The following is a 21,338-nucleotide window of genomic DNA, read 5'->3' on the forward strand; positions in this document are numbered from 1 at the left end:
TGTCCATAGCCACACTGTTATGAATTCGATACTATTTCTTTTTCTTTTCATTTTCTGAAAATATTAATACTTTGAAATGCTTAAACCTATTGAGGATGTTGACCTATCTAGCTTTTCTCAATACCAATAACAAATATTAACTATCATATAATTGAAGAATAATTTGAACGTCTTCGTAGCATCAGATCTTTCACGATCCTTTTCACGATCTTCAAAAATGCGGTGCGTCATCTTTCACGATCCGAAAAATCAATTTTGTGTAAACAGTTCTTTATTTACCAAGTTTCAGATTATATTTATACAAGATAACTATGAGAACCATTTGATTAATTCAAATAGAATGCCCTTACTCGGATAAAAGTAGTTTATCTAGTCGAATTTGTGAAAAAAATCGTGTTTGTTTACATTTTTTATGTCATTGAAATGTCGAGAAGCAATCTGCCTTTTGTTGTTTTGTAAAAACTATGTACTTTTGAAAGTGGATATTCTCACATACTGATCATAATGTTAAACCATTTTGACAGACAGTTTTATTTTGTCGTAAATTTGTCTGTGTAATTAATTAAATTAGAATATTTACTGATCTTTCATATGTCCTCTCGATTAAATGTCTTTCACGATCCGTTACCAGAACTTTCACGATCGTCTCTCAATACTTGACCGCCGTTAGATATTCTTTCACGACCATTTCTCTCGATAAACCGAATGACACCCGTGCATTTAAATTTAAAGATTATGGGACAGTGGAAATTTGATTTGAAATTTCGCTTTTACACGTGAAATTGGATCACAGGTACAACGCATAACAGTAAATAGTATTTGCAGCTGTAATCAAACAGTTCGGTTTTTTGCATGTTGTTTGTTGCAATTCGGTGTTCCTGTTGTTCCTTCTTTTTTCTTAACAGCGGTATACTACTGATGCCTTTATTTTTTAAGTCTGATCATGTAAATTGAAGATTATGTTATATATTTTTAAAATTAACACATTTTCTGAACACAAATAGGTATTATGTCCCAGATGCCATATAAATTGACAGTTTTCCCACTAGTTCCATGTATATTTAAGTGGAAGTAAACTTGTTGTAGCCCACATTGCATTGTAGTTCATTGACTCAATTGGTCAGTTTCTCAAGCCTATGTTTGCCTTCTATTTTGGAAATGACTATGCAAATATATACTGACGTCTGATAACGACCTGTTTTATGATGAGTTAAATATATTAGCCCTAGACTGTTCGGAAAAAAAACAACGTATTTTAAAATGAATTCATTAACGTAATATTTGACAAAGACATTTGTAATATATAAAGATATTAAAATATCATATATCAGCCAAGAAAAAATGATATTTTTGTTGGTGGGGTAAGTTTTTGGTTTTTGTTGTTGTGTTTTGTGTACTGTTTGTGTTTTTGGTATTTTTTTCTCTTTGCAGTGTTGTTGTCTTTTATTTCAGACTTATGAGTTTGATTGTCTTTTGGTACCTTTCACCTCTCCTTTAGATGTATAGATATTTGGTCATGTAAAAAGCTTTTTTAATTGTAAACGGGTATTTCTAGACTTGTTTGATATAAATATTGTCCGTACCTAACCAATTGACTACTGAGATGATGATACCCAAAACATCAGTTTTACCAATGTAATTGAAAAAAAAATTTCAGACGGAATATAATGATTTGATTTACCACAAGCTTATTTTCGGTAAGATATCGAATTTCGGAAACCATCTTGAAGTATTGCTGTGATTATATTTAAAAAACAAATATCATTAAAGGTAGCATTTTTATTGTTAACTATGCAAGAAACGTTTTGCCTACATATGGCTCATCAGTGTCTTCAAAAATAAATGGAAAGCAAAATCTTTAACAACTATGAAGAGCATTGCAAAACCGATAACAATACACTAACAACATGCAATTTATCTACCTTAATATTCCCTGAACCTTTTGTATCAAGTACCAGGGACCCTAAATGTTACACGTGAACATGGAAAGTATTTTTTTAAAACGAGTGATATATTCTTGTTCTTTATTGAAACAAAGACAAACATATGGTAAATGCTTACACCACAACAGTTCTGCATTGTACAGTTGGACATCAAAAATACAATTCCTTTTCTTCACGTGCAGTTAAAACTTTAGAAGGAAAAAAGGTAATGTAAGGAAATATTTTTTTGTATTATTGAAAATGAGTAATAGGTGATCAGTTTATAAGGCTCTATTCCAATGACACCAAAAGGTGACTTATAAAGGTTCACAACAAAAGACAGCCCAACATTTTCAATTATAAAACTTGATTATATTTCAAAGACATAACAACGAAAATATTAATGCGGGATACACGATCGATATAAAGATTTATGAAGGATAGTATGAGTGTCATAACCTTTGGTAATAAGTTGGGTTTTTTGGGGTTGTTTTACCTTTGGTAATAAGTTCTTACGCCAAATAGAAAATTCAAAGAGACAACTTGCAAATGTTTTTTTCCTTGTTAACAACACTACAATACATTACTGGTTTGAATATCATTTCAATCACAGAACAAACATTAATTTGTTTTAGTGCGGGATTAATTTGGATAAGGTAGACGATTACAGATACATTGTTTATTGAAATTTCATATGGTAAAAAGTAGCTTATTCTCGTTTTTTTATGGTCAGTTTTACTAGTTGATTCCCTTTATGTTTTACTCTAGTTATGCAGTGTTTTTATATTACTGGTTCCTTAATATGGAAATACAAAGTAATAAGAAATATTTAGGTTTAGAACGTAAAACAAGTTCAATCTGACCATTTCTTAAGGATACCGTATGTAACATGCAAAGTGAATGCTAGTCGGTTCCCAGTTTTTCCTGTATATAGGATGCGGTTTTGGGAATTTGTGCCAGATTTTCGGACCTTTGTTTTTTTCCTAAGATACAGCATAAAATATTTGACCAATGAAACCCATTTTTTCTTAAAAGACTTCAATAGCTCATAAAAGGTCATTTTCCAAAATTTAAGCAGATTCTTGATTTTTATTTCTTCTTTCGATTTGAGGCCCAAATAATACCAATGCAAATGTAAGGTAATAGTCTGAGTCAGCCTTTTCGCCTAAGTACATCCTTACAAATTGACACCTACTTAATAATTTTGTTTTAATGGAAAACTACTGGATTGATATCAGTCCGCACTGCAAAGCTACTATCGGTTTTCAGTACAAAGTAAAATCACAAAAACTCAGAGGAAAATTTATAAAGGAAATTCCCTAATTAAATGGCAAAATCAAATGCTAAAACTCATCAAACGAATGGATAACAACTGTAATATTCCTTACAAACGACCTTTACAAGTCAGTATTAAAAATACATTAACATTAAAGGGCAACTCCAATATTATGCGAACGTATTTTCGCTTTATCTCTACCCTATAAACATTTTAGGGACAAGCGTTTATCAGGTTCACAAATCAAAAGGCAGACACATACAACATGTATATATATATATATATATATCTTCATCAAATCTTTTATTGCTTTTTCTCTCTTATATTTTAATATTCTTCTTCAGTAATGCAATAATGAACAAAATACAGTTATTCAATGGATATATACTACTGACTGAACATAAAAGGACTTATAGTCGGTTTCTTTTTTTCATTTGTAAGTGAGCCAAACAACTATCAAAATTTAAAAAAAAGTAAGACTTTTTTATTTATAGATACATTAATCCTTATGAAATAGGGGGTGAACATCTCACCGCTTTGTTTGTTCTACACTTCTTATTCATATTAATTTTACATTTAATAAATTGACTTAGATGGGTAGTATGAACCACTTGATTGACCATAAGATCCACCTAAACCTCCATAAGATCCACCTAATCCACCATAAGATCCACTCATACCACCATATGATCCACCTATTCCTCCATAAGATCCACTTAATCCTCCAGAATATCCTCCCATACTTCCGCCATATCCACCAGAATATCCTCCCATACTTCCACCATATCCTCCAATACTTCCTCCATATCCACCACCATATCCTCCCATACTTCCTCCATATCCACCACCGTATCCTCCCATACTTCCTCCATATCCACCACCGTATCCTCCCATACTTCCTCCGTATCCTCCACCGTATCCTCCAATACTTCCACCATATCCACCACCATAACCTAGAGAGTGTCCTCCGTATCCACCACCATGTCCACCGTATCCTTTTCCGCCAAATCCGTGGTATTCTTAGAAGAGAAAAATATGTCAAACAAATATTATAACTAGCCGTTAAGTTCACTTTCTCCTACCAGTTAGATGAAAAAATCATTCCAAATGCAAATTATTTGACACTTAAGTTTTCGTGTTATAACGCAACGTTCAACAAGGTAAGTACTATTTGATAAATAAAGATATAAATAATACAGAAAATTGTACTTAATACAATGTTCCTTATGCACATACAAACATGTTTTCAGTGCCAAATAATCTATCATCTCCTATAGTCATCAGCTTTTAACGATAAAACTTAGAAAAATATTAACTACAAAGTTTTTTAAAATTAATGAGTATACCGATATCATTTGACAGAGATTTGTAAAAATTTTAAAAAATACTTTTAAACAAAAATATATGAGTGTTAGGTCTCCCAAACTATCATTAAAATGTATTTGTATCTGATACTGATCTATACTAAAAACGTGTATATCATTAGATACAGAAAAAATAAGATAAAATAGAAATTGTGACAAGCTAACAATTGCATTTAAGATTAAATTTTAATAACCAAAGCCTTACCTCCATGTCCTTTACCATATCCTCCTGCTGATACAACAGCGGCTAGAACAACAGTAGCGACAACAGCAAGGATGAATCTCATTTTCTAAACAAAAAAATAAAAGTATTCATACACTAGTTAAACACACTTATTATCGCGAATCTCTTATATAGTTCATTAAAAATATTGAAAAAGGAAAATCTGAAATACAATACAAACTACAACAACGACAAACATTAAACTAATACTAATCATTTTTGAACTAAGAATGTTTGAACGAAATACACATAAAGGAATATTATAATTTTGAATTAAAAAAAGTGAACTGCAAAAGATAAATACAGTTCAGTTAAATGCACATTTTTTTATTCTTTATTCTTTATATTTTGTTCCCATTTTTGTTTTTGTTTTCTGATTTACAAAAAAAGCATCAATTGAAAAAGAAATTTAAAAAACCCAATGAAATAAGTAGAAATAATTTAACTTAAATAATCAATTTGTAAGTCATATTCATAATTGGTAATTTACATAGAACTTGGAATACTGATATTTTCTTTACTTACTTTGTAAATAGTTAGCTTTAATTCAGTGTAAATACTGTGACCGCTATTAATATATATAGCTAGTTGAATTATGTCATCCAAACATGTATATATCAGACCTAAAATATTGTAACACGTTGTTATGTGAATTCTATCAATAAGGACGTCTTTTTTAACCAGACACTGCGTCATTTAATGTAATACTCTTATAGTCAGTGATAAAATAACAGATTCACGAAATCATTAAAAATCATTAGATTATTTTTTCATGTTGCGATATTTGTTATAAGAGCTTTAGCAGTTTGCGCTTAAAATTCAATTAAAAAATTACCAAAAAAATACCATCTACATACTGTCTATATAGATGTAGGCCTTAAAACCTTGAATAGATATGGAGATTTAATTGAAATATGAATAAAACATGAATAACAATTAAAATATGAAAACTGTATATCTTGTAACTTCAAACTAATACTTTAGAAATCAGTTTATAATATTCAACTTTGGTCTGACCTTTTTGTTGTAAATGATTTTAGACTTGATTTGTTGTCTACTACAAGTTAAGACTTTACCTGTACCTGTTGTGAAACCAGATTGTACAACTGACAATACAATGTAGAAATCGAAATTGAGCCGTTTAGTAATTTATGAACTAAGTGTTTTGATTCTTCGAATTATAAGGACTTCCCGACCCAAGAGTAGTTTATCTTAACTGTTTTTTACAAAACATTGCGGAACTTTGGGACATAAACTGCGTTTTTTTAATTTGTTTTTGTAATTTGTTTGATTCGAATGTCACGTGCTTCTTTTTATAGGCGAATCGCCTTCAAGTCTGGTTTCTCTAATGTGTTAATATCACTGCAAACATCTACGTTAATGAAAGATTGTAATAACTGCATATTGACATGTATTGAAATAAAATGTTTGCAGCATAATTCACGAACGATGGAGTTTTTTAGTTTCTATTTTTTTTTACAAAGCAGTTGAATGTTATACATTTTGAAAATATATCAATGCAACTTATTAAATTTGGAATACTATAGAAATCAATGTACATATAATATATTTGATTTTATTTTATTTTATTGCACTTCTTAATTGGAATTACTTATCATAGATACCAGGCTTATAATTAATACGTCAGCCGCGCGTTTCGTCTACATAAGACTCATCATTAACGCCCAGATCGAAACAGTTAGATAGCCAAAACAATTACAAAGTTGAAGAGCATTAAGGACCCAAAATTCCAAAAGGTTCTGCCAAATAAGGCTAAAGTAAATCTCCGAATGGGATTTTTGTTCAAGAATGGAATGTACATGGGAGGAAATAAACCATCAAAAGTTTATGAGGCTTTTACATGTGCATGTAATATTCTAATGATAATTTTGAAGTGTAATACCTTAGTTTTTATTTTGACAGCTTTTGTGGTTTCTTTGCATAGAAATACTGTGTTCATTGAGGATTTTTAATACAAAATAAATAAATAAATTGTAAATAATCATTATACAATTATAGATCTAATATAAGGATATTGCATCTGGTTAAATGGAATATATACCATGGAAAATCAAATAAAAAGTAAATACAGTGGATAAACATATGGATAAGGGGATAAAAATAAGTAAAATATTCAAAAATAATCAGATACGAGGATGATAATATTGACTGCGATATTACAAAGTTCTGGATCTTCTAAGTAGTATGCATATGTTTTAACATGGAAAATGAAACATAGTGTATACTGTGGAGAAAGTAAAACTCAGTGATCAACAGAAAAATCTGTAAAAATATTTTGGAAAAAATCTTTTCAGTTTTGAATATATGTTATTACAAAATTATAAACCTAAGTTAGAGAAGCTGCATTTGTTTAAACGTAATTGCACGCCTCTAGCGGAAATCGGCATACAAAACGTGCGTCGTTAGTTACGCAAGTTATCTCCCTTACTCCAAGAACGGGAAATAGGCACATGAAAGAGAAATCCGGGGAGAAATCATCATTTCATTGACTTTGTGCGGTCTATCATGAACCCAAACAAGTACTCCTGTGCTATATTAAAATTTCAATGACATTATCAGACTCTAATCATAAATTTTAGTATCACGGGCCTATTGTGTGTTAGTCTGCAACTGTTTTTGTTTTAGCCTCATGCAGGAGCGGCCGGATACATACTGATATCGCTTGTATTTATTTCAACAGAAATTAAGAATAAACAAATAAACTAGTGACAATTCTGCCTCTAGTAGTATCGTATCGTTAAAATCAAACCAGAATTGACCCCACAGTATATTATTTGAATGAAATCTTGTATCTTGAAGGTAACGAAAAATAACCGTAAATATGTGTGCTGAACTAGAAAGGCGTGGGCATGTCCCGTTTTTTATGCAATTGAAAATTTTATGATAATTTATATTTGTGTGGAAAGTATAAACGATAGTAAAGGGTAATTGGCATCAAGTGAAACAATTTTAACATGTATAAGTGGACAAAGCTTACAGAGAAAAAAAAAACGGAACAAAATAATCTGATTCCGTCTACAAAACAATACACAAAAACTCAGAATTTAGAACTGTGACAGTTATCTTAGAATAAGTAAATCATCTATCTCATCCAAATCTTAGTTTTCACGAAGCAGAAAATAAACAGGTGTCTTCTATTCCGTCCGCAATTTTTTGGGAAATTAAAATCTAAATTTAGAACCATAGTTGAAACTGAAACTACACATGTATGATAAAAATAGAACATGCAGTTTTTTCTTGATCAAATTCCAATTTCTAAAGGATAGCGAAAGGGACATTCTTGTGTTGTTCTTTTGTGTATCATTCAGAAGTAGAGAATACAGTTTTGAAGTATTTTTTTCTTCTCAAGTCTCAATATTGAAGATTAAGGTATAGGGAAGAAGAGAGAGAGTGAAGAAAATAATGTTTCTATGTCGGGGCCTTTTATAACCGGCGAAACGTTAGGGATTTTTCTCAAGGTTGCCTATTATAATTGCTTGTATCCACTTCATTCGACAAGGCAGCTGGGGTGTCAAAATTTTCGGCGATAAATGTCTCGTAAGCTTCTGTAAAAGACTTTTTAGTTCAAAGTAATTTCAAATTTCAATATAAAAACTGGGGATCGCGGACTTTGTTTTTTCGTAACAATACATTGAAATTAACCACATTTAGGGTATTTCATTTTGTGTAAATATAGGAAACTAAAGTTTTTCTTATTGAAGAAACATTAAACGATAGAACTGTCTAAAATTCGACGGGCTAATTTCGTCAATTAATACTTCTGAAACATGTGAAATATATATATATATAAAAATAGAGCGTCACGGGCCTAATTTTCCTGAAAAAAAATATATTGATAGTTCAATCTTTAAATTTCAAGTTGTAGGTATTTTGTTATATATTGAATGATACTTGGGAAACTATTTGTAAAAAAAATAGTATTTTTGCAACATGACCAGAAAGGACGCTCAGAAAAAAATACACCCGATAGATCTACCTTAAACTGTGGAAAATAGTTGTCCAATTTACAATGATACCACATCTCCTTTTTTTTTATATTACATAAACAAAACCAATTCATTTGCATTAGTTACAGACACAATACGCAAAATAAACTCGTTTATCATTACATTATGAACAGCCTCCTTGCCAACTTCCGAAGTAAGTTTGTCGCCTTTCCGAACTTTCTGATTGTATTGCCGAGTTTATGAGATACGATCCTTGCTTAGAAGTGGTCTCTACATTATACTGGTCCATGGATACATTCAAATGAATTTACACTAGAAACATTTTTAGCATCATACTGGATGAATATATTCTTATTACATCGCTCTTGGTACAATCGTATAGCAGTATACCATTACATGTATACGTACATTCGTATAGCATTACATAGTACGTACATTTATTAAATGACACCAGAACATTTATATCATGACACCAGTTCATTTATATCATGACACCAGCACATTTACAGCATTTTACTATAACAGTAATTGCACAAAGCTTTAGAATTACAGTTACAACAATACGCATATACACAATGCTAAGGCATAACACAGGCAGTGATCTATGCAACGGAATGTTATATAAAAAAAAATCCGATCTGTTTTATTTTTCTGAAATTTATGTACGGGTTCTTCTTTTGACCTTATTATAGCCATTCTCAAGATGATATGCATTTGCAGATTTCATTTTTCTTAATGAGTCGTACATGTGGAGATTTAAGAAATAATGTTACAAGAAATTATTTCCTTTGTTAATGAATCTCCAGCAAACATTGATACCATGATACGTTAAAGAAAAGGGAAAGCTATCGAGAGAGGAAATTTTAAATTCTAATGCAATTATTTTGTATCCATGGTTCTGATTGGATGACAGTAAGCGTAAAATTCTCTATCTCCTTGTCTGTAACTAAGGAAGCCGACATTTTGAATTGCTGAATGTATTGACATGTAGTTTCTACAATAATAAGCCAAAAAACTCACATGTTGCACCTAAAAATCTTCTTTTTATCAAATTTTATTACATTCTGAAGCGGCACAGAATCCAGAAAACGCCCGGTGTTTATGTTTGACGCCGGAAGCATACCTATGACGTCACCTAGTGTAGGGACTAGAGAAGATAACATCTTTTCGCGGAATTTTCTTTAATGAACGTTTAAGACTGAAATAATGATTGAAATTCAATTATGAACTCGATTTGCATTAGACTAGAGATATCTGTATTGTATTTGAAGCTTTAAGGACGTCCATCGGTAGTTTTACTGTCGCAAATACCCGTTTACCTGTCTCCGCTCCGCGTCGCCAGGTAAACTAAATTTGCGACATTAAAACTACCGATGGACGTCCTTAAAGCTTCAAATACAATACAGTTATCTCTTAAGTAAAATCGTAGAATCACATGCACGTGTGTGAACCTGACAAATAGAATGGGTTGTGTACGCAATACCTCGAATACGGAAACGGTGAGAATGAAAAGAAGCGATCCCATTATTATAACCGAATTTTTCAAATATGTATAGAATCATTCTGTACTAATCTGGACAACTCTACATTTGATTTAAAATTATTAGAACAATACAAATATTTCAAAAAAGATGTGGAACCCTGTCTAATCAAGAAAAGATGGAGTTAAAGTCTATACAGTAACTTTCTTTCACTTGCAGTATATATATTTACCAATTTGCATTATTTTGGCATCATAAATATTCTTCAACATTTTTCAGTTTGTATCATTATCAACCATGTCAACAATGCTGTACGGTACAATGGGTATAATAGCGTTATAGAGTAGAATTAAGAAATAATTCATTGAAGCCATAGATTGTTTGAAATTTACACATGGCCTGGGCCGTGATATTCGAATTTTATCCTGAGCGTTCGACAATCTATGGCTTCCATGAATTATTTCGATTCTAATTGGACAAATACGGTCATCTAAAATCTGAAGCGAGGATGGGTATGCTGTGCGTGTGGCTGTGCTTTTTTACTCCCTGTTAGATAACGCTTAAACATTCTAATAAATCTGTAGTTTACATGGATTATTTCGTAAATAACTGCTTGAAAAAAATCTGTTTAATTCTTTTAATTCTTTAACCCAACATTTGCCATTTTTGATTTACATGTTTTTTTCGAAAGCTACCGTCAAATCCAAAGTTTACATTTCGTAACTAAGGAGCCGCCATGTTGACTTGCTGAAAACAGTAAATATGCGAATAATGCAATAGAATAGAAAATAAAGCAAACCCTAACTCAAAATATTATACGAATTTCCATGGTTCACGTAACAAAAAACGTTCAACATTCAACGTTTTCATTTGTATGACGTCATGTTTTGAAATGACTTAAATGCGCCAAAATCATTAATAAACTTTCGCGGATTTTTATTTTATTTTTATTTTGTTGATTTCTCCGAGCTCTTGTGCATAGCTTCTTCTTAGTATGCATCCGAATAAGAATAAAAGTTATTTTGTGTTATTAATTGCAATTTTTAAAACAATAAAATCGGCAAATGGATTTGCAAATAGATTCTAATACACGTGGATACACGTGGGAAGTATATTGTAACGGCCATTATTATGTATCTCTGAGTCTGCGTTAAGTATAGACATATCGAAAATTTTAGAACGGTGTTGTTTACAAAGCGAAAGAAGCATGTCATAATTGAATTTGTGGTGACGTTACCGTAGACATCAATAACGTCGCCGAATATTTTATAATTCTCCGCTAAAAAATCAAACTTCAAGAGAATATAGCTTGAAAACCAACACGTTTGCTAAGGACTGTCTTTGCACCAATGGATTCGTCGTTTATTTTTTAATCGAATTTTGAATTTAAAAAAAAATCTGTTGACCAACGAATTAGAAAATCACTATGAAGTAAAAATAACTGCCGTTTTTTACGATTTTCGCTATATATATCCTTTGTATTGCTGGCGTATCATGCTGTTAGTTTCAACTGCTTGTATCTGGAAAACGAAAACGGTACCCCCTTCTTTTATTTTATATTCTGATGTATTTTTACAAGCAGAATCCACATGTAAAATTTTAAAAAATTCTGCTGATTAGTTATATTACGTACACTTCGCCTTAAATAAGGATAAATATATATCATGTAAAATTAAATTAAAAAAAAAAGTCTGTGCATATATATTTAAATCTAGTGATATAATGGAATATATTAGCAAAATATTTGAAATAATTCATGAAATTTGGATAATGCTTTTTTTATTTTTCAATTAGTGAAACTTGGGTAATGGAATAAATATCAAATCAAAGCGTAGGTAAATAAGTAAATAAAACAGTTTATTTATAATTATTATTTTGATATTTCACGAGTAGGAAAGCACTCTGTACAAAACTCATGCAAATATAGTATGAACAAAATGTTAAATGAGTAAATTTATATGCGTTTGTTCTGGTATGAATCAACATTTATTTATTCTGTAAACTTATGAAAAACTAATATATCTAAATGAGCGAACGAAAAAAGTTTTTCAACAATGCAAAAGAAGTCTATTTTGCAATGAAACAGTAAAGAAACAGAAAGAGATACAGTGTATACGACAAAGAATTAAATACCCTTTTAGAAAAAACAGTAATACATTTTTCTGCTAATGGCTCATTCTTTTAAAATATGAAAGTACAGTAATGTCGATATTTGCGTCTTAATGCAGTGTTACTTTGTCAAATTGCAAGGCCACTTGCTTCGATGAATTTATGTATTTCAATGCAAAAACACTATAAATGTTTCAAACATTAAATTCGGGGGGAATTTTTTTTATAATAATTGTTTTTCAAAAAATATTTGAACAAGAAACATATCGGGTAAGTAACAAGTTTGCATCGTTTAGCAATATTTTTTCTCTTACCATACCATACAAATTTAATCTGTTTGCATGTTATGTTATTTAAATTAGATGACAGTTAAGCTTGTGTACCACTTGGTAAGTTTAAAACATCTATCTCAGTCACACTACAGCAGTGACATTTGAACAGGTTATGTGATCGGACATCAAGGTAGGCTCGATATATAGAAATAAGAAGATGTGATAAGATTACCAATAAGACAATTTTACACCAGAGACATAATGAAGTAGACGTTAAATGCATCAGTGATCACCTATTCATAAACTCTTACAAAACCAACTGGTCAATTATAAGTGTTCCAATTGTCTTGTTAATTTTACCATCTCGTTGAAAAATAGATACTGGTAATGGACAACACTTATGGTCAAGCCACAGTAAATTCTGCAAAGATAGCTATGCGATAAATATTTATTATATTATTGTGCAAATGGACTATTTTTAAAAAAATTAACAAGACTAAAGCTTTTGAAGAAAAAAAAATCACATTGGTTCAAATGTATAACTAAATTTTTTTTAACAGTTCGGGAACCTTATATAGATATGCATGAAAAATGGGCGAAAGATACCAGAGGGACATTCAAACTCATAGATTAAAAAAATTAACTGACTATGCCATGGAAAAAAAAGACATACAGACGAATAATAGTACACAAGTCACAACATAGAAAACTCAAGATAAACCAACACGAACCCTATCAAAAACTGGGGGTGATTTCAGGTGCTCCGGACGGGTAAAAAATAAAAACACAAAAATACTGAACTCCGAGGAAAATTCAAAAAGGAAAGTCCCAAATCAAATGGCAAAATCAATAGTTCAAACACATCAAACGTAAGAAGATCCTGCTCCACATAAATTAGGATACTAATTTCCTCGCAAACATAAATGTTTAAATACGAATGAAACAGTTTTTTCACCTGGGCTTTGGACTAATCCACACATGAGTAGCCGTACATGGTGAAATAACACGTGTTTTTAATCAACCGAGAACACGTGTTATTTACTGCAATACAACACATATTTTCATGTGGAATAAAAAGTTTCGCTAAGTTTTTCATCTTTTGTGTCTACATTTATAGTCCATGATAAAGTATTCTTTCCATGCTCAGATTAACGAATTTTTATTTCTATGCGAAGAAATGATTGTTTGAATTACCCGAAAAATAGCCATTATTTTATTTATAATTACACGAATATTTAAGATATTTGTCCATAAGACAAAAACGAAACAACAGTGTAAACCACAATTACCCATTCAGTTAGTTTGAAAAAGGATCCTAAAATTTTGACTGTGTTCTATTCGTAATAAGAAGAAAACTTAGCGTGTGTCAATTATCTGTTTGGGTAAATAAAATGTCCCAGCTTTTCACATAATTGATAAAATGATATTGTTCCTAATTTTATGATTAAAAGGTCATTTGAATCGAGGATGGCGTGTATTATTTTGTCTCTTCGAAACACCTTTCAGAAAGTTAGGTTTTCCATTATCTTGAAAAGAGATATAAATATAGAATTTTGTGTAATATTTATATATTTATAATTTGACAGGTACAGTACATTTTTAAAATCTAAATACACTTTTATGAGTCATCAATACTGTTCAAGACACTACTTAAATATTGTCTGAAAAAGATGACAAAACCTATAAGAATTGATTTGTTTTTTATATTCAATTTATTTTATATTTTTTCAGTCTCAAACTGTTCCCTTTATTTTGCAGGCAATGAAGCAAAAGGTTCTTCAATCATTGCAAGAAGCTGTGTTGTTTTCCTCTCTCCGAAGTTAATTTTCTCCTATCGTAGATATTTTTAATATTTTCAACTATATATGTCGGATATTTGCCTCTCATAATAAAATCATTTATGATGCTAACCATGTTTCATGCGACAAAGACGTGAACTTTGATAAATTTTGTGAAAACATTGTAGCGTTGGATCTAAACCATATCTTTGATTGTATTCAAGCTTTTTGTTTTTCTTGATATAACTCTAAGCAGGTTCATATTAATTTCGGACTTTAATTCCTGTATTTGTTTCGGTTGCTTCATATATTCCATAACTATTCTCTGTCCAAATTTCAAGATTGTCGGACAGTGGTCACTTCATTCGAAATTTCACAGTTTCACGTGAAATTATAACACAGGGACAGTTCATAACACACAACGGACAAATTCTGTTCAACTACTTTTTACAAGGTGAAAAACAAAGTCAAATCTTGAAGCCAGTTTACAATATTTGCAGTTGTTATCAAATAGCTCATTTCTAGGAATGTTGGGGTTTGTTTTTGTTGCACATCAGTATTTCTTTCTGTTTTCCTCGGTTTTAGTTTATAACTGGAATTTGTTTTCTCTCAATCGAGTAATGACTAGTATACTAGAGTTGTATTTATTTTTCAGTCTGAGCATGTAAATTGAAGATAATGTTATATATTTTACAATTAACACATTTGCTGAACAAAAACATGTATTATAAGAGTTCAAGATAGTATATAAAATTGATAGTTTTTCCAATATTCCACGTGTGTAACAAGACAGAAGTATGACAGTCGCTGTCCATTCGTTTGATGTGCTTTATCATTATTTAACCATTTGATTAGGGACTTCCGTTTTGAATTTTCCTCGGAGTTCAGTATTTTTGTGATTTTACTTTGTAAGTAGGAGTAAACGCGTCGAGGCCTAGATGCATTGTAGTTTATTGGCTGTATTTGTCAGTTTTTCAAGGCTATGTGTTATTCTCTTTGGGAAATTACTATGCAAATATATAGTAACGTTTGAGCCTGACCATATTTTTATGAGTTTGATATATTATCTCTAGACTATTTAAAATAAATACATTATATTCATATTTTATATAGACATTTGCAATATTAACACATTTTGAAATATCAAAACTAAACCCAGAAAAATGATATTTGCCAAAGAAGTATTCATTTTATTTTCAACATGTTCATTGAAAATAGTTCTTAAAACATTACGTGTGTCCGAAATGCTTTTCTAGATATACCTTCATCAGGGGTGTTCATACATTAACATTCAAAGCCAACCCCGGTTTTTGATGGGTAAAGTGTTGCTCAGATTTTGGTTCTTCGTGTTGTGTTTTGTGGACTGTTTGTCTTTTGGTCTTTTTTTCCTTTTTGTCAAGTCGTTGTCTGTTTATTTTAGACTTATGCATTTGAATGTCTTTTAATATCTTTCACCTCTCCTTTAGGAAAAGAAATACGTGGTCACGTCAGAAGCTTTTAAATTGTAAACTTGTATTTTTTAGACTTGTTTGTTATAAATATTGTGAGCCCTGTGGCTTAGACTATTGAGATGATGATACCCAAAACATACAGTTTTACCAAATCCATTGAAAAAAAAATCTGATAGAATATAATAGATTTGATTTACAAATCAGAAGCCCATTTTCGGTAAGATATCGAGTTCCGGAATCCTTCTTGAAATATTGCTGTGCTAATATTTTGAAAAGAAAATCATTAGTGGTTATGATTTTTTTGTTAACTTCGCAAGAAACGTATCGTCTGCATATGACTCATCTGTGTCGTCAAACAACAAAATATGGAAAGCAAAATTTTTAACGACTATGATTAGCATTGAAAACCGATAACAATACACTAACAACATGTAAGTTATCTACTTAGATAAACTCATCATAGATACCAGGACTAAATTTTATATATATTCCCTGAAATTTTTGTATCAAGTATTATGGATCTATACTGATAAAGCTGAACAAGGGAAGTAATATTTTTCAGCGAGTGATATTATCTTGATATTCTATTTTACGCCGAGTGCTATATTCTTGATGTTATATTCAGTCAGGATTCTACTTCGTCAAAATCATCTCTCCATTACGCCAGTTTATTTTCACAATCGTAGAAATGGAAGCCATCGTAGGGATGACGCGCTACCAATTTTGCTCTTGGAAACCGATAAATTTATCCACATTGCACCATTACGATCCTTATATGTCAATTGTATTTTAAAAGACAAATGTATCAACTAGCTAATGAGCATTAGTTAATGATCTTGTCTGCATTGATTCAACTTAAAACTATTGCCTGATCGGTTGTCAGGTGGAATTTTTGAAAATTCTTAAACATTTAAAAAAGATTCTAATTAAATATTTCGTGGAAGGGCAGACTAGATTTTTTTAGTGGTTGAAGCCTATAAAACCTAGTTATCACACACAAAAAAAAATATAATTTTTCGAAGATATGCATTTTCATCATCCAACTTGAAAGACCGTCATCAAGTACTTTCAGTAAAAAAATAGCTATTCGAACACACCTACTCTGTTTTTGTGATTCATTAGATAGGTATTTCACTTGTCTCATATATTTCATATTTTAGTACTGTGATTTTTTTATGTTATAAAGTCAACCTGTAGCTTTAATATATAAAAATGATAGAATCTGAAGCGAGACGATGTATGAAATATTCTTGCTTTGTACGATATCAAGACAAAATATTTAACTCAAACATGCCCTAACATAAAAGGGTGCACTCGATTTTCTCTTTTCGATTCAATTGTTACCCATTTTTTGGAATTTTTTCTTGAGTCACATGATGGAAGGGCAGACACGAAAATAACTGAACTAATAGATTGATATGGTTTCCGTCCGTGGTAAAAAAAAAAAAAAAATCGGAGGCTATCCATTTTCTACATCCAACTTGAAAAATACCCATGTCGTCGACTTGATTTCTAATTGTTCTGCTAACTATGAACTAAATAAATTGAAAACTTATGCAAATGGTGTTTTTAAAATAAAACACTTCGTATTTGAGAAGAAAATTGTAATTTTGTTTGTTTCTATTAACTTTTTAAATTTTTGTCACTATACTAAAATAGTAAACATTACAGTAAACATTTATCGCCTTCTCTATCAAAGAGCTTCGATTCTTTTGTTCTATTTCAACCTGGTTTCCGACTGTATTTTACAGTGAGTGATATATTATTGTTCTTTGTTAAAACTAAAGCAAAACATATGGTATATGCTTTCATCACCACAATGCTTAATCATACTGATTGACATCACAAAGAAAATTAGATTTATTCCAAAGGAATACGCAACTATGAAAATGGCTTATTTTGTATTTTAAAACAGCAATTGTGTCACTATATACAGATCCTTATCTTGAAGTGCAGTTTAATCTTTATAAAAAAGATAATGTAAGGAAGTTAATGTGTTTTTTCATATTAAATATGAGTATAAGAGAATTTGATTTTGGGTATTAGATATGGGTCCTAATCCAGTGACACTTACAGGTGAATTAGAAAGGTTGACATACGTTTTTTCAAGAAAGAAAAAAGGTAGGAATGCTCAACATTTTCAATTATAAAACTTAACTGTATTTCAAAGATATAACAACGAATAAATAATGAAGGATACCTGATCGATATAAAGATTTATCAAGGACGTTACAATATTTTGTGTTATTAACAACCAGGTAACGAGTACCTTGACACCGGCCATGAACATTTCATTTTTTTCTTTTGAGAAATTATCAGTTGTAGATTTTGATTTTTCTTCCAAATACAGATATAGGTCTGAATAAAAAAACTCTTTTTGATTTCTTTTCTGTCTTGCGCTGTCGGGTTGTTGTCTCAGTGATGTATACCTCTCATGACTTGTTGCTCGTAATTGTGTGACTTTTCTTCCTTTCAAGTGCGTCCTTTTTAGTCATATATCTCTTCATCGTTTTAGATCTTTAACGGTCCAAACTTTTATTATTTGTAATATTTGTGTATCATGCAAAGTATAAGATAATGATTTTTGAAAGGCTTCAACATATTTATTGACTTTCATGTGGCTTACAAGTGGTCAATATCTCATTGTTTTTTTAAGCAAATGCACAGGGGTAAAAGCATGTGAAGAAATGTCGACAAAGTAAGAAAGCCCACACATATACGTAGCAGGGTCATACTCATTAAATAAAATCTAAATATTTTACTATTATCTATGTCAGCAATGGAATCAGTGTAAACAACAATTGTATTTTAATGGAAAACTACTTGATCGATATCAGTCCGCACTGCAAAGTTACTATCGGGTTTCAGTACAAAATAAAATCACAAAAAATCCGAGGAAAATTCAAAAAGGAAAGTCCCTAATCAAATGGCAAAATCAAAAGTCCAAACACATCAAACGAATGTATAACAATTGTTATATTCCTTACAAACGACCTTTAAAGTTCAGTATTCAAAATACATTAACATTAAAGAGCAACTCTGATTTTATTCGAACGTATTTTCGTTTAATGACTAACATCAAATTTTTAACTCTACTCTATCTGTACCCTTTAAACATTTCAGGGACCAGCGTTTATGAAATTCGTGAACCAAAAGGCAGACACATACAACATATATATCTTCATCAAATCTTTTATTGCTTTTTCCCTTTTATATTTAAATATTATTCATCAGTAATGCAATAATGAACACAATACAGTTATGCAATCGATACATACTACTGACTAAACATAAAAAACATAGTCGGTTTCTTCAGTTTTCATTTGTAAGTGAGCCAAACAACTATCAATTTTTTTTAAAAATAAGATGGACATAAACTATTTTTCATAAAGAATACAGTTTTCAAAATAAAATTTCTTTCTTTACAATTATCTTTTTTGTTTATAAATACATTGATCCTTAGGAAATAGGGGTGAACATCTCACCGCTCTGTTTGTTCTACACTTCTTATTGGTAGTCATTTCACATTTAATAAATAGACTTAGATGGGTAGTATGAGCCACTTGATTGACCGTAAGATCCACTTAATCCACCATAAGATCCACCTAATCCTCCAGAATATCCTCCCATACTTCCACCATATCCTCCAGAATATCCTCCCATACTTCCTCCATATCCACCACCATATCCTCCCATACTGCCACCATATCCTCCGATACTGCCACCATATCCTCCCATACTTCCACCATATCCTCCGATACTTCCACCATATCCTCCCATACTTCCTCCATATTTACCACCATATCCTCCCATACTTCCACCATATCCACCACCATAACCTATAGAGTGTCCTCCGTATCCACCTCCATGTCCCTTTCCATAACCACCGTATCCACCACCATGTCCACCGTATCCTTTTCCACCATATCCGTTGTATCCTAAGAAGAGGCAAACGTGTCAAACCAATATCATAACTAACCGTTAAGTTCAATTTCTCTAACCATTTAGATGAAAAAATTATTCCAAATGCAAACTATCAGTTTTTGTGATATAACGCAACGTTCAACAAGGTAAGTTGATAAATAAAGATATAAATAATACAGATAATTGTACATAACACAATGTTCCTTATGAACATATAAGCATGTTTTCAGTGCCAAATAATCTGTCATCTACTATAGTCAAAAGCTTTTAACGAAGTTTTTAACGATAAAACTTAGAAAATATTAAGTACAAAGTTTCATGAATCATCATTCAAATAGTATACCGATACCATTTGAAAGAGATTTACAAAAATTTAAAAAAAAAATGCTTTTAAACAAAAATATATGAGTGTTACGTATTAAACTATCATTAAAATGTACGTTTATCTAAAACTGATCTATTCTAATAAAGTGTATATCATAAGTTACAAAGAATAAGATAAAATAAAAATTATGAGAAGCTAACAATTGGATTTAAAGATGAAATTTTAATAACCAAAACCTTACCTCCATGTCCTTTACCATATCCTCCTGCTGATACAACAGCGGCTAGGACAACAGTAGCGACAACAGCAAGGATGAATCTCATTTTCTGAACAAAATAAATGTTATTAGTTCAATACACAAACTCACTTATTTTCACGAATTTTACGGAAACAAAAATAACGCAAATGTAAATAGTCGCGAATAATGCAAACTTAGATTATCTCTTATATGATCGCAATAACGTATTTGAACATCGGGAGAACAAATTAGCATTAATTATAACCAAACTTGCATACAAAAGTATTATAACATGAGCTTAACAACCTTTTATTAACCAACTAAGTGCATTATTGCCAAAAGTGACTGTTTATTAAAAATTACATATTTTCTGTAATGGCCCTGTTTTTCTGTAATGGCCCTGTTTTTTTCTGTAATGGCCCTGTTTTTCTGTAATGGCCCTGTTTTTTCTGTAATAGCCCTGTTTTTCTGTAATGGCCCTGTTTTTTCTGTAATGGCCCTGTTTTTCTGTAATGGCCCTGTATTAATGCCCATTTTGTCTGTATTAAGCCTTATTAGGGTTTTTAATAAAGTTAATACAACTAAGTTGTAAAGAGTATAATACCTTTTTGTATTTTATTTAATTTAGTAACCAGCAACCAACATTAAAGAACCATATAAAGGGATCACTGTTCATCCTGTTTTTTAACACATATCTCTTTCAACTTAATATCTTGGATATTTGGTATATTTAAAGCTTTATAATGGTGAAGTACAAATTATTTTGTTCGAACTAAACTGTCATTAAAAGAGTAAGACCGTACATCAAGTTAGCAGCAACACATACACTTTTGGTCAGTTGGTTAATAAATGTATTAAGAAATGGTTGTTTTTATAATGGCCCTGTTATATGTCCTCGGATGTCTGTAATAGCCCTCGGCGTTGCCTCGGGCCATTTACAGACTTCCTCGACCATTATTACAAACCTTGGACATATAACAGGGCCATTATAAAAACACCCATTCATT

General features: G+C 31.0%; 2 protein-coding genes across 2 annotated transcripts; both read right to left on the minus strand.

The window, feature by feature from the left end:
- Nucleotides 1–2,010: 2,010 nt before the first annotated feature.
- LOC143069278 (uncharacterized) lies at nt 2,011–5,409 on the minus strand. Its single transcript, XM_076243830.1, has 3 exons — nt 5,311–5,409; nt 4,768–4,852; nt 2,011–4,217 (listed from the first exon to the last, which is right to left on the minus strand). The coding sequence occupies exons 2-3, from the start codon at nt 4,847–4,849 to the stop codon at nt 3,775–3,777; spliced, it is 525 nt and encodes a 174-aa protein (XP_076099945.1). The 5' UTR covers nt 4,850–4,852; nt 5,311–5,409; the 3' UTR covers nt 2,011–3,774.
- A 13,611-nt stretch (nt 5,410–19,020) lies between these two features.
- On the minus strand, nt 19,021–20,880 carry LOC143069277 (uncharacterized). Its single transcript, XM_076243829.1, has 3 exons — nt 20,695–20,880; nt 20,335–20,419; nt 19,021–19,782 (listed from the first exon to the last, which is right to left on the minus strand). The coding sequence occupies exons 1-3, from the start codon at nt 20,863–20,865 to the stop codon at nt 19,373–19,375; spliced, it is 666 nt and encodes a 221-aa protein (XP_076099944.1). The 5' UTR covers nt 20,866–20,880; the 3' UTR covers nt 19,021–19,372.
- Nucleotides 20,881–21,338: the final 458 nt, after the last annotated feature.

This window comes from Mytilus galloprovincialis, chromosome 3 (assembly GCF_965363235.1).
Source record: "Mytilus galloprovincialis chromosome 3, xbMytGall1.hap1.1, whole genome shotgun sequence".
Taxonomy (NCBI): Eukaryota; Metazoa; Mollusca; class Bivalvia; order Mytilida; family Mytilidae; genus Mytilus; species Mytilus galloprovincialis.